This window comes from Centruroides sculpturatus, unplaced genomic scaffold (assembly GCF_000671375.1).
Source record: "Centruroides sculpturatus isolate CEXI.00-Female unplaced genomic scaffold, Cexi_2.0 scaffold909, whole genome shotgun sequence".
NCBI classification, from domain to species: domain Eukaryota; kingdom Metazoa; phylum Arthropoda; class Arachnida; order Scorpiones; family Buthidae; genus Centruroides; species Centruroides sculpturatus.
The window spans coordinates 325,468-339,702 of NW_019385113.1; the positions used below are offsets into that span (position 1 = coordinate 325,468).

Here is a 14,235-nt window from a genome sequence, read left to right on the forward strand (position 1 = left end):
ATCTCCTCTGTAAGGCTTCATGTTGAATACCACAAATGAATTGATCATGAAAATGTTCAGGCCACATGTCTCCAAAACTGCAGTCACCTGCAAGGTGGCGCAGATTGTGGCAATATAGAAAGTAACAGACTCACCTTCCTTCTAAACTCAGTTTTGAAACTAGAAATGTTGATAAATTATAGATCAGGGGTGGCCAACCTGCAGCTCGCGAGCCGCATGCGGCTCTTTGAATGATTATTTGTGGCTCTCGATAAATGTACCCAAGTTCCCTTTTCATTTTTGTGTTATTATATTTAAAAAAATTATTATTGTTCCGTATGTGTTTCAAAATGTCTTTTAAATTACTAACAACAAATATGAAAGATTAAGTGCAACGTTGTAACAAATTTCATTTCCGTCCAAGTTAAGAATGATATGACTCATCGAAAACTGCGCGAACAAACATAAACAGTGGCGTAATCGTCCATTATCGACCGACTCCAGACCGATTTTGAATTTGTAAACTGTCATTGCAATGGACAGCTGACATTGTGCTCTGGAAGAAACAATTTGTATCACTCTTGCTACGGATATAATTCTGGAATTTTTTGCATACCTTTTTAATACGTATTTAATTGTGGCTCCCCAAAAAATTTCAAATTTTGAAAAATGGCTCGGACTATCAAGAAGCTTGGCCACCCCTGTTATAGATGGTCGCATACAGAAATAGTTTTTCAGGAGAGTCAATAATTGGTTGTAACTCCTTTGTCAAGGCTGGTCTAGAACTGTGAGCAAACTTCTTACCAGTTCATGTGTAAGCTAATGCCTCCATATGAGCTGATAAAAAGATTTGTTAGGTCAATAGGCTTTGTTCCTCCAATAGAGTGACCTCTGGCTAATATGCTATGAGCAAACAAAGGATCCCAAGCATTTTAAGCCCACGGGAAGCAAAAGGCATTTTTTGCTTTTTGTCATCATCAACAATGTCATTTGCTACACAAAAACATGCAAATTGTTCTACAAACGTGGCCCAAGTTCATGATTAATCTACATCAAAGGGTTATATCATGCCAATGGTCACCATGGAGAGATGCAGGTGAAAGAACAGTGTGATGTTCACTCACAGGCAGAATTGTATTAATGTTGGCCTTCAGTGTGCTAGATATGTTCTAGGGAAATTAGTCTCATCCTCATTGCCAATGTTGGATTCAGGGTAGACAAAAAACAACATAGGAATGAGTTAACTCTTCTATTGCACATTGAAAAGCATCAACCTACAACAACTGAGACAAAAGGTTAGCTGCTATGCCCCATCACCCAACCCATTGGGGCAATAAATGATTACAATAAACAGTCAGGAATTTAGGGTTAATACACTACAGTAACGATTAATAACAATTATTAGATTCTGTTTGTACCCTTTTTAATGCCAATTACAAATATACAAACAGAAAATGACAACTTCAGAGTATGGCTAAATGACTCAGAAGAATAGTGCAAAACAAAATTACAACAATTAAACCATTTGAAAAATGATATGGAAAAAATTAAAAAAAGATGGTATTAGACAGCAATGGGCATTGAGCTGTTATTGCTGATTATGACTGTTTACAGTATTTCTTACATAGCAGAATACTCACGTATTGTATTATATATATAAAATAACAATTATATAAATAGTTGCTGTTTATATTAAAGTTTACTGAATTTATTAAGTCATCTTAGAGTGCTACCATGCTCTATGATGATTTAAGTTTATTTGTATATCAATTTTTTGTTTTATTTTTTACCTTAATTTGAAATTTGCTTTTCTTCATCTAATTAATGTAATATATATATTTATAGTTTTAAATTAAATTTTAAATTAAAATTCTATTATTTCAAGTTTGTTTTAACTTCAAAGAAATATTTAACATGAATAGCATTAAATATAATACATTAAAGGAAGAAAAAAATTTATAAACCTAAAAATTAGCTTTCTCTCAAAACCTTTTCTTACCCCAACTTCTTTTCCTTGGAGTAAATGCACAGCACCTGCTCGACCAATTCCAGGTAAAAACCAGATTGGATGAGTACGAATTAACCTTTCAAGCAAACCAATGTCACAGGGTGCAAAACTGCTACTTGTTCTGCTACTATCTTCTTCAGATGTCTCTTGTATAGAACTAACTGATGTAGTAGTCTCTGCCCCTGTCTATAATTTATAAGTTCTGTCAAAATTTGCTTTTTAATACAAATGATAATTATTTATTTTTTAAAAACAATACCTTGCTTTAAACATCAAATTATATTGTATACAGCAAAACATTAATGTAAACAAAATAAAATGTAATATATAAACATTATAATTATTTTTTAAATAAATAAATAAATATATATAATATATCATAACATTGAATACTGATTTGTCAATTTGTAACAATCAAATCATCCCTAGCCACTCCTACAACGTTTGTGGAAGCAGATGTTTTTGGGGGTCAATTTTTCCATTTTTATGATAATGATATGATGGTTCAGTTGCCTTTTTAGTTCTGCAAACATGCTCTATGTGTCCAGTTTTCTTACAAAATTGGCATTCAGTGTCTAGATATAGGCATTTACTTCTTGGATGTGAACTACCACATCTACTACAACGATTTAGTTGTGGACTTGATTTTGAAAAGTTCTTACTATTTTGTTTCCTTTTCTGGTTTGCTTGTATGGTGGCTACTGTAGAAGAATGAGTTCCATTGGTAAGATGGGCAGCATAAATTTTTCTGCTCATGTCAGTCACAGCTTCTGCTGCAAGAGCAAATTTGACACAATCATCAAATTTTGAATATGATTCAGCCAATAATCTCCTCTGTAAGGCTTCATGTTGAATACCACAAATGAATTGATCATGAAAATGTTCAGGCCACATGTCTCCAAAACTGCAGTCACCTGCAAGGTGGCGCAGATTGTGGCAATATAGAAAGTAACAGACTCACCTTCCTTCTAAACTCAGTTTTGAAACTAGAAATGTTGATAAATTATAGATCAGGGGTGGCCAACCTGCAGCTCGCGAGCCGCATGCGGCTCTTTGAATGATTATTTGTGGCTCTCGATAAATGTACCCAAGTTCCCTTTTCATTTTTGTGTTATTATATTTAAAAAAATTATTATTGTTCCGTATGTGTTTCAAAATGTCTTTTAAATTACTAACAACAAATATGAAAGATTAAGTGCAACGTTGTAACAAATTTCATTTCCGTCCAAGTTAAGAATGATATGACTCATCGAAAACTGCGNCTAACTTGTCCTTGGTTGTTATTGTATCAATTGGTACAGTGTGGTACCATTATAAACTGTGTTCTTTTGTAAATAAACTATACATATCAAACAAGTTCAGTTTGTAGGTGTATTTCCTACAAACATACTGTACATCTGGAACATCTTGAGCTGTGCTAATTTAAAAAAGCCATTTGAGCATACTAAGGACAGACACTAGGGAATCTTCAGTGTTCATATATTTATTTATCTAATTACCATGATAAATAAAATATGAATTTAAGAAAAAAAATTAATACAAGTAGTTATGAAAAATTTGAAAAAATAATATAAATCCAATACTTATGTGATTTTGAGATTATCAGTTCCTTTATTCCTGTAATTTCCACAATACAGAAATTAATTTAATCACAGACTATACCTATAAAATATTTAAAAAAATTTTAATTACAGTATTATATTCCATGAACTCAGCAAGTTTTTTTAAGTCATGTTCTTATTTAGTATTCTTTCCACTCTGGAGAATGTTAATACAATTTCGCCTGGTGATTGCTTAGTAAATACATTCTACGAAAAAGTCCAAAACATTTTTAAATATTCAAGATGTTTAAATACAAACAATTATTTTAATATATTCTAAAAAGTTGGAAACAATTTATCATCTTAATTTAACCCCTTTCATGCTGTTAATAATCAGCAGTGTAAATAAGGGAGAGCAAAGATGGATACATGCCCTGATTACTGACATTGGGTACACCAAAGTGAGCCTGTACAATATTTTTATAATTAATGTTGGATCAGGGGTGCCAGATATGAGGTTTGCCTTGGATGCCAAAACCATTTGGCATGGCCCTTCACCATGTTTCTTATTCATTATCTCATATTTACACTTTTTCATATATCAATATATTTTGGCTAATTCTATTTTTCTTTTGCATTTATACTCTCTAACGGTTAACTAAAGATCATAATATTATGTGAAGCAGCTGTGAACAGAGGGACAGAGTAGATTGGAAGGAAGTTAAATTGTTAGATCTAAATGCAAAACTTCATTATTGAATTTAATCTAATTTCAATTCTTTAATCTTCTCAATAGAAGTATGGAGAAAAATATGAGTGCTGCATTTCAAAATTTTCTTCAGTATTCATTGCTTTCCTATTATAGTATTCCTTTTTTAAATTTTTGTTCTTAAATTCATTAATCAGAAATAAATGACAATTCTTAAAATTAAAACATCACAAAAAGTTAATGTCTGTAATTCACTTAACAATATAAATTCATCTTATTTTAAATATGACAAATAATTTAAAATGATCAACAATGCAGAAACACTTTTTCTGTTCATTGATTTAATCAAAAGATTTTATTTTCAAAAATTATTTAATTGTAATAATTAAAACTGAATAAATAGACATGTTTAGAAATGCAAAGGTTTGTAAACTGCCAAACAGAGAGTAAAGTAGAACTCCTATCATCTTTTCTCACTGATCAAAAGAGAACAGATGTGTGACAGAACTAACGCACAGTGATTTTTATTTTGTTTTACTGACCCCTTGTACAGAGTGACGTACATCGTTGTTTATTTTGCATATTGGAGTATTCGTTTTTGCCGAAAGGTGGCATTTGTTTTTTCCTTAAAAGTGTGCTTGTGGCTAAGAAGTGTTGGGAGACTATCCACATTTTGGATAAGATAATTGAATCCTTTTTCTTTTATAGGTGGGTGTAATTAATGTTTTTTTCTTTATATAATGATGATTTTGGTTGGATAGTTCTCACCATGATGATTTTTTGTTATTATGTTATATGTTCATATTTGGATATTTGGCTTTCAGATATTTATTTTTGATGTTTATAATAACACTTGTATAATTTGTTTGATTTATGTATATGTTAATTTTCTCTGTAATAATGGATGGATTATGATATTTTTTTGTGTAATGTACATGTAACGAATTATTGTATACCCCGCATCATGGGCTCTGCCTAGTATGTCTAATTAAAATAAATAAATAAATAAAAATAAAAAACTAACGCACAGTGTTGTTCACTATACCTATTTAATGTCATTTTCTCTTCTGTTTTCCATTCTCATAAAATATTAACTGGCCTTTATTGTTAAAAGTCTTAACCAGTACTTTAATGACATAAAAAGATCAAACTAATATAGCACTCACAACATATACCTCCAATAAATGACATTTGGGTCTTACTTCAGAAAATTAATCTGTTATGTATGACTGGCCATAGCATCTACCTCCTGGCAATTATCCTCCTGTTTTTATAGAATTCCAATCTACAAAGCCAACAGGAGGATAATTGGCATAAACTACAAAGACACAAACTGTCTCGGATGCTTAAAAGTTTGTTTTTGAAATTTACTAAAAATATTTACTATATGGTTGGCTACATCACTCTTGATGCTCTGCAAATGAAAATTTGTAAATTCCAATTTATATTCTATTTTTGGATATGTAAACATGTTGATGACAGTTGAATATGTCTGAAAACATTCATTAGTCATTAAAGTTTTTGTTTGCTGGATATTTTGGTTTTTTAGAAGTGTTTATTGAATAAGTATATTTTACTATATTGAATGAAGAGAAATTTGTTTTGCTAGTAAAATGTTTTTAGTTTATAAAAGTTTTTAAACAAATATATATATATATAGTCCTAATTTCAAAGTATTGCTTTTTCTCTTAAAATATTAAAAAGTAAATTTGATTAATGATTGCATGATATTATAAAAGCTCTATTATACATTATTGTTTGTTTTATCAATAAAACCATTTGTTGGCTATATACAATAAACTATACAGCAAAACAGAACAACAGATATCATATGATTCAGTAAGTGCAATCAATATGATAAAAACAATAAAATTTTGTTTTTAATCAATCACACGAGTCTTTCAAAACTTTTTCCATTTCTCTAAAAGGAATCAGTTATAAAAGTTCATGCATAATCATAACATTTCAAACTTGGATCAAGTTTCTTCAATGCCATGTTTGAGATAAGAAATAAAAAACAAATCAGTATGCTTAGAAATGTATAGAATAAAATCAAAACCTGTACAAGCTGTCACATTGGAAAAAAATAAGCAGCTTGAAGAAAAAAGTTATTTATCATTGCTTTCATGTTTATTTATGACAGCAGAGATTTAATTTCATTTACTATGTTCTTAAAAAATAGAAATGTTCATTAATCTTTTAAAAATCTTTAAACTTTTATTAGTTTTTCAATACATTAATTGAATATAAAAAATATTTTAAAAATTTATTTATAGAAAGTTCATTACATAATAAATATGTATTATAAATGATTTCTCAAAGATGTTAACTGAAGATTTTTTTGGAATTGAAAAATTTCTATGCTATATCATCATCTACAATATATCCAAACATTACCAATAGGTTTAAGTTAATTGATTTATTCAACTCAAACATGTCTTAATTATCTATAATTATCTGTTGATTCCAAAGATCTGATAATTATATGTCTTAATGTGTTACGTAGGATTAGCAAATTGTTATGTAGGATTAACATTTACAATTTCATATATCACTGTTTGTCCATATAACATTTATTTTGAGATATATATGTGAATTGACACAGCAATGCCTTAATAATTTGCATTCTGTATGTCATAATAATTAACAATTTATTGTAAATAACTACAAGTCCATTAAAACAATAACCAACAAATAATGAATAGATGTCAGCTTTAAATTATTTGACAGAAACTGCCAATAAGTTTAGCATATTTAAACAACAACTATTAGAGTACATAATTTATATGATATTTTATAGAAATTTTCATTGTTACAACTTAATAAAAATAGTAAAATTTGAATGTAAAAAATGGTTATCATCATCCAAATTTGATTATTATCTATATGAAAACGTTTGATCTTTACTTATCATGTAAGAAATTTTTTTTTTACTTTGTATTTATATTTCTTATTTTTGTATTGGGATTAACTGCCAGTAATAATTTGTTATATTTGTCTATATTTTCAAATTAATAATGCTTGTAAGTTAATTGTTTATATTTTGTCATTTGATATAATGTTTTTCCCATCAAAAGGAAATGTATTATATTGTATGTACTATTAAATAAATGGAAGAAAATGTATGAAAACATCCATAATTATAGTTATTAGTTATCATAAGATTTTCATTCAATATTTTTTATGACTATTAGCTGGGCTTCCAGAAAAATATTAACACAATTACCCAAGGGTCAGGTTCAAATATGTTATTGCCTTTTTTCATCCTTTTACAATTTATAAATATAACAATGTTTGAAATCAGCTGAAAAATTCAATGCAATTTTTAAATTTTTTGTGAGTAATTGGAATCAATAGGATTTACTGTTTTTTAATTGTACTTAGGACAATTAAATTCAGACTTTTTTCTTGATTTTTCTTATGAGAAAGAATTCTAATAAAATTATGTAACTGAATTTTAATAAAATATTTTAATTTTTTAAAATATATTACTTGAAATGAAAATAAATTGATAAGTTGGTTAAAATATTGCATAGTTCATAAAATTTTTATATTTGAACCTAATAATGATATAGAATTTGTACATACATTATTCATTAAAAATAACACACATTTTAACAAAAAAATAAAATTTATATGAATTTTGACTATGCAAGTATTTCATGATTCTAAATCAGTTACAATCCCAAAAACTGTGATTAAAGTACAAGGTTCCAACAATTAAATAATGAGACAAATGCCATGAAATAAGAAACAAAACAATTTAATATTACATATATTTTATTCATGTACTAGCTGTGGCTCAAAATGTATCTATTATAAATGTACTGTATAACACTCCACGCAGGGGGGAATTTCAAAAAATCCCTTCTTAGCGTACATTCTCTTGACATACCCTATTAAAACGCAATCAAAAATGCAAAAAGCCGCATCTAAAATAGAATACAGTAGAGTCTCAAATATCTGACTCAATTGGGGACTGGGGTTGGTCGGATAATTGAAAGGTTGGATAACCGAAAAGTATGAAAAAATCCATTATTAGTGTAGTATATTATTATATCCCATGTAATTAGTATATCGCTATTAATCTACTTCGCATTGAATTTTCATCGATGTTAAGCCTAACAAAAATTTTTTAAAATAATAATCGTCACTATTGTATCGTTAAAAATTAGAAAATTAAGCCTTGCTTAAATACTGGCTCCCTTTCATGGTCGAATGAGTGTTGCCAGCTAAAACACGTAAAAATAATATTAAAGTAGCCAAGACATAGCCAAATATCAAATATTGTAGTGCCACATCACTAGCGGACATTTGAAATTTGCCGACCAGGACGGTCGGTTAATCGGGGGTCGGATAATCGAGGCTCTACTGTAATAGAAGATCAGTTCTTCAACGTAAGCCTTAATTTTGTCCTCTCCCCATGGGGGAATTTCAACATCTATATAATATAAAAACATCTGCATATTCAAATGCAACATTGTGTCAAAATTTCAAAGCAATCGGTTAAGAATTTTCGGAGATTTAAGATCTTGAACAAATGAATGTTTACATTTTTATTTATATAGATTTCTGCTGTATCAATATAGTGAATGGCATGGTCTAGCAAGAACTTAAAAAAACATCTGCAAGTCTTCTTTTGGTATGACATGAAGACCTGATGTTATAGCCTGGTGGTTGTCTTTAATGTCTTAAAAATGACATCCTTTCAGTGGCAACTTTAATTTGGGAAACAGAAAATAATTGCAAGGAGATAAATCTGAGGAATAGAGTAAATAATTGAGTACACATACTTGTTTTCAGGCCAAGGATTCCTGAACAACTAATGCCTTGTGATTGGAGCATTATCAATGAAGAAAGTACCAACTGCCTAGTGACAAGTTCTCATGATAGACACAGACAATCTTCTTACAAAGTATTCTAAAATACACATGTAATAGCTGCAAATGACAGTTATTATTTATCATGAATTTGCACCTGCTTTACTGTTGTAAAAACACAATAGCATTTCTTCATTTTTGACTTTCCAAGACAAACTTTCTTTGTTGATGATTGTGATGACTTCCATTAAGCAGTTTGGTGTTTAGTTAAAGAATAGTAGCAATTAATGTCACTGTCTCAGATGCACTTTTCTGAAGTTTAAAATAGAATTTGATATAATCATCCAACCATCAGCCAAATTAATCAGGCAGAAATTATGCTACAAATATTAATTAGAAATTACATGATTAGAACAACCAGAGGTAGACATTAGGTGCCATCTCTTAACAAAAGTAGTAACTATAATTTAATTTTAAATTTAGAATAGTCAGGAAGAAAAGAATTGGCCCAGAGTTCTCTCTTTGTTCCATGATGCTTTCTTGACAATGCTCTTATACTAATCCTAGCAAAATAGCAACAGATTTCTCACAATATTTAATGTGGGACCATTTGATGTTGCCAGATTGCAGATTACAGAATATAATATGGAATGCAAAATGTTCTTTGCTACATGACAATGTAGAGTGATCAGTATAAAATTTATCTCATTATTTAATTGTTGAACTTTGTAGATCACTATTATTCTTGAATGCAAGTATCTTTAAACTGATGTGCAAATTTACTGTTCCTGTATAATAATATTGTGAAATGTTTCCACTGAAAGTTTGTAAATGTTACACTAAAAGTTTGTAAATATAATTAAAAGTTTGTTCATGTAAAGTATTAGTTTTGGAGAAAAACAAAGCTATTTATGATTAGTTAAACTGGACCCAGGTGTGGTCTGGTCATAAAACCATTTTCCATGGTATGTGAACAATAGCAACTAAACAAGTAAACAAAAGGGAGGATAACCATCACAATTTGGGTTAGCACAAATGTAAAGGAAAACTTTGCATGTAACTGTCATTCTGATTGGTCAGAAGTTGATTCCCAAAAGAACTTTAAATTGGGAGAGAAGACCAGAGAAAAAGCAATGGAAGGTAAAGCTTGGTACTGACAGCACTTAGATCTCAGATACTCAGCAAACCCAACTGAGGATAGGGAGAGTGGCTACACTCCTCTGGAAGGGATGATCAGACGTAAGTGTGGATAGAGCCTCTTCATGGTACAGAAATCATCGAGTAGACATTCCAATTGTTCTAACTTGTCCTTGGTTGTTATTGTATCAATTGGTACAGTGTGGTACCATTATAAACTGTGTTCTTTTGTAAATAAACTATACATATCAAACAAGTTCAGTTTGTAGGTGTATTTCCTACAAACATACTGTACATCTGGAACATCTTGAGCTGTGCTAATTTAAAAAAGCCATTTGAGCATACTAAGGACAGACACTAGGGAATCTTCAGTGTTCATATATTTATTTATCTAATTACCATGATAAATAAAATATGAATTTAAGAAAAAAAATTAATACAAGTAGTTATGAAAAATTTGAAAAAATAATATAAATCCAATACTTATGTGATTTTGAGATTATCAGTTCCTTTATTCCTGTAATTTCCACAATACAGAAATTAATTTAATCACAGACTATACCTATAAAATATTTAAAAAATGATAAAAATAAGTTAACTAATTGTGCAAGTAAACGAGTAAACTCTAGCAAAAACTCTACAGAACTGATAAGCCCAAACTAATACATGATATCTCAAAGAATAAAGTAATTTAAGCATTCATTATAATCAGATTCCACAGATAAAAGAGTGTATAACATAGCAGTCATTTACATTTATATTCAATTCATAATAAAAATGATGAAACATATTAATTATGATGAATGAACAGATCATAAAGAGTGAAGAATGAACCAATGTTATCATATTGCATCTAACATACAATGATTACAAATGAAGCAATGAAAAGTAGATATATGAACAATGTCTACTTTTCATCACTCCATTTTTATATTTAAAAAAACAAAAATTATCACAGTTTAATTTTAAAATTAAATCAATTTAAGTATATGATGATTTTTCTGCACACTGTATATTGATGTAAAGATTATAATAGCAAAATTGTAATGTTAAAAATCAAATATCAAACAATCAACATTAAAAATCAATTGAATGAATTAATAAAACCTATCTATCTATGAAAGATGAAAGTACTTTTGCTTTTATTATAATAAATATTTGATTTTTTAACATTACAATTTTGTTAATACTGTAATATATTATTCAAATCATTCTGCTATTAAATGAAATTTCAATAAAATGTAAATGAAATATTCTTCACATAAATATATATTCATTCCAAAAATATATCAGATGATAAATATAAGAAAATCATCATAATTAAAAAGAAAAAGTAAAAATATTATTTTATATTAACATGAATAAGAGTAAGGAGATATACTAACATTTGGATTTGAATATGTGGACATCTTAATATGATATTAAAATAATCTACAAGAAAAATCTAGAATATAAAAATATAAAAAAATGGCAATAAATGAAGCCTTAATTATTTTTATATTAATCTGAATAATTTTGATAAAATTCAGAGTTACAATAATATAAGTATACTTAAATTTAAAAAAAATTTACTTAGTAAAAAATCTAATAAAACTTAGAAAAAATTTTTCATACATAGACTAAAAAAAAATAAATGTAGGCAAATGTGATATGTTAATGGTATATAGAACTTATATAGTTGTATTATTATCCATAGGTAAGTTATCATATGCAACAAATGAATACAGAATACAGTGAGTGATCGGTTAACAAACAGTTTGGATAGCAAACAAATCAGATGACGAACACTTTCGCAAAAGATTTTTATGATCGAACAATGAACACTTTACTGAACAAACATAAAAAGAAGCAACAAAAAATAACGAATACCGATTTTTCCCTTGCCTTCAGGTAACAATTTGAAACCTTTTGGAGCGTGGGAGACATCAACATCAACACTCAATGTAGTATATACTGATCGGATAGTATTCCTCCAAACTTTGAAACTCTCCCTTGTAACTCCAGCCTTTTATTTTTCTCACAAAAACAATTCTTTTATAGTATTCGTGAGACTGTCGGGAGGGTACTCGTTAAGTTTTGCATTGGTTTTTTTTCGAAATGTGAGAGTATAATAGCAAAGGTAGAGAGTGGGCAGAAGATGTCTGATGTTGCTGGGCAGTGTGGCTTGAACAGGTCTACAGTAGACTGCAGTTCAATCTTAGATAAGAAAGAGTATAATCTAGAAGACTCAAGAAGCTTAAGGAGTAACAAAAATCACATCTGAGAAATAAAGAACATTGAAGATCTCATAATGGAACCTGAAACTGATCTGACGATAGAAGAACACCAAGAAACGCGACAAGATATGTTTTCTTCTGAAAAAAAGAATTAATGTTGATATCTGCTATCAAACATCTTTTGAAGAAGTGGGATGATGTCAGAACAATGGTCTTAGAATGGTATCCAAACCAGGTTGAGATTAATATGCTTGCAGATCTCTACAATTATAATGCTATTAATTACTTCTTAAAAATTCTGAAGAAGAGAGAAAAGCAATCGACATTAGACAAATTCTTTAACCCCACAAATGGAAAAACATGACTAATAAAAATACAAGACTGCATATATATGTATTTTTACTATTACATATAAATAAACATAGTAAAAATGTATATATTTTTTATTTTTTGGAGTCTCCAGAACAAATTAATCAAATTCCCATAAAAACATATGGTAAACTGATAATTAGTTAACGAACAATTCGGATAACGAACAAAGTCTTGAAATGAATTATGTCCGTTAACTGATCACCCACTCTATAAACAAATCGAAGTAGTAATGAATATAAAAAATCCAATAATTAATTAATTAAAAATTATTTTTTAATTAATAAGCAATTTATTGATTACAAAACAAATATTCAATTTCTGATTAGTAAGTAATGAATTAAGGTCAATGAGTACTCAACGTTAAAAATCAGAAGAATTGTTAATCTAAAATTATTTTAATAACTAACTTAACTCAGAGCATTTAATAAAAATAATAGTTAAAACTTTAATTTCAATCTTAACTGATTCAAAAAATAATATTGGCATATTAAACATATTAACCTGTATTAATTTATTCAAATAGAATAAGGAATTTTCTTTACTTATACTACTTTTCTATAAATTCTATAATCAATGAATTTACAATAAATTTAATTTCTGGACTACAGTATACACAATTATTTTCCTTGTCTTCCTTAACATGGAAGAGGTTGGATCCTCCCATAAGATCATGGTGTGCAATTGATTGAGGAAATCTGTGGCCCTGCATAGAAAGTCTTCTTCCCTCCATAGAACAAATTTCTTATCTTTGTCCGAAATTAGGAGTTTCATGTTGGATGTTGACAAGTAATGCCTTATGGAATGGTCAGAAAGGCGACTTTTAGCATTAGCAGAAGTTTGTCACATTGAGTCAAGTGTCGAGATGACTGAAATCTCCATTTGTGAGAATCTAGTCACCACTTAACAGCTCTTGAGCACTGCCAGGGCTGCCGGGACTGTTTCAGAGGCACTCATGTTGAATGGCAGAGGGATGTACTTGGATCCCTGTTGCAATATCTTGGAAATTCAGGATGGAATAGCTTCCTCTGTGTAGTTGTGGAACGGGATTGGCTGCAGTGGATTTCAAGAGATTTTTCCATGGAAAAATCCCTCCTCTCAAATTTAATCAAAGTGAAACGTAAGTCTCTGGCCGATGTTGAACTTAAACTATACATTGCCCACCTGCACTTCACCAAAGCCTGCAACCCTTCCTCACTCTACGACCAACTCGGAAAACTGCATAGTATTGCATGGAGATTTGTCCAAGAGGTAAGGGCTAGATTAAACAAGAAATTCAGGTGGCTCCTCGGTGATGCACGCAAACAACAAAATCCAGTGCAGCTAATCCTGTTCCACAACAACATGGGAAGCTATTCTGTCTCGAATTTCCAAGATATTGCAACAAGGACCCAAGTACATCCCTCTGCCATGTGACACAAGTGCCTCTGAAACAGCCTTGGCAGCACTCGAGCTG

General features: G+C 29.6%; 1 protein-coding gene across 1 annotated transcript in view; it reads right to left on the reverse strand.

Annotated features, from left to right (window-relative positions):
- LOC111634959 (protein sprint-like) overlaps positions 1-14,235 on the reverse strand; it is an 88,763-nt gene that overhangs the window by 56,944 nt on the left and 17,584 nt on the right. Inside the window, exon 3 of the mRNA XM_023379811.1 lies at positions 1,979-2,173. Within this exon, the coding sequence (XP_023235579.1) occupies positions 1,979-2,173 (195 nt within the window). The remainder of the gene's footprint in view (positions 1-1,978; positions 2,174-14,235) is intronic.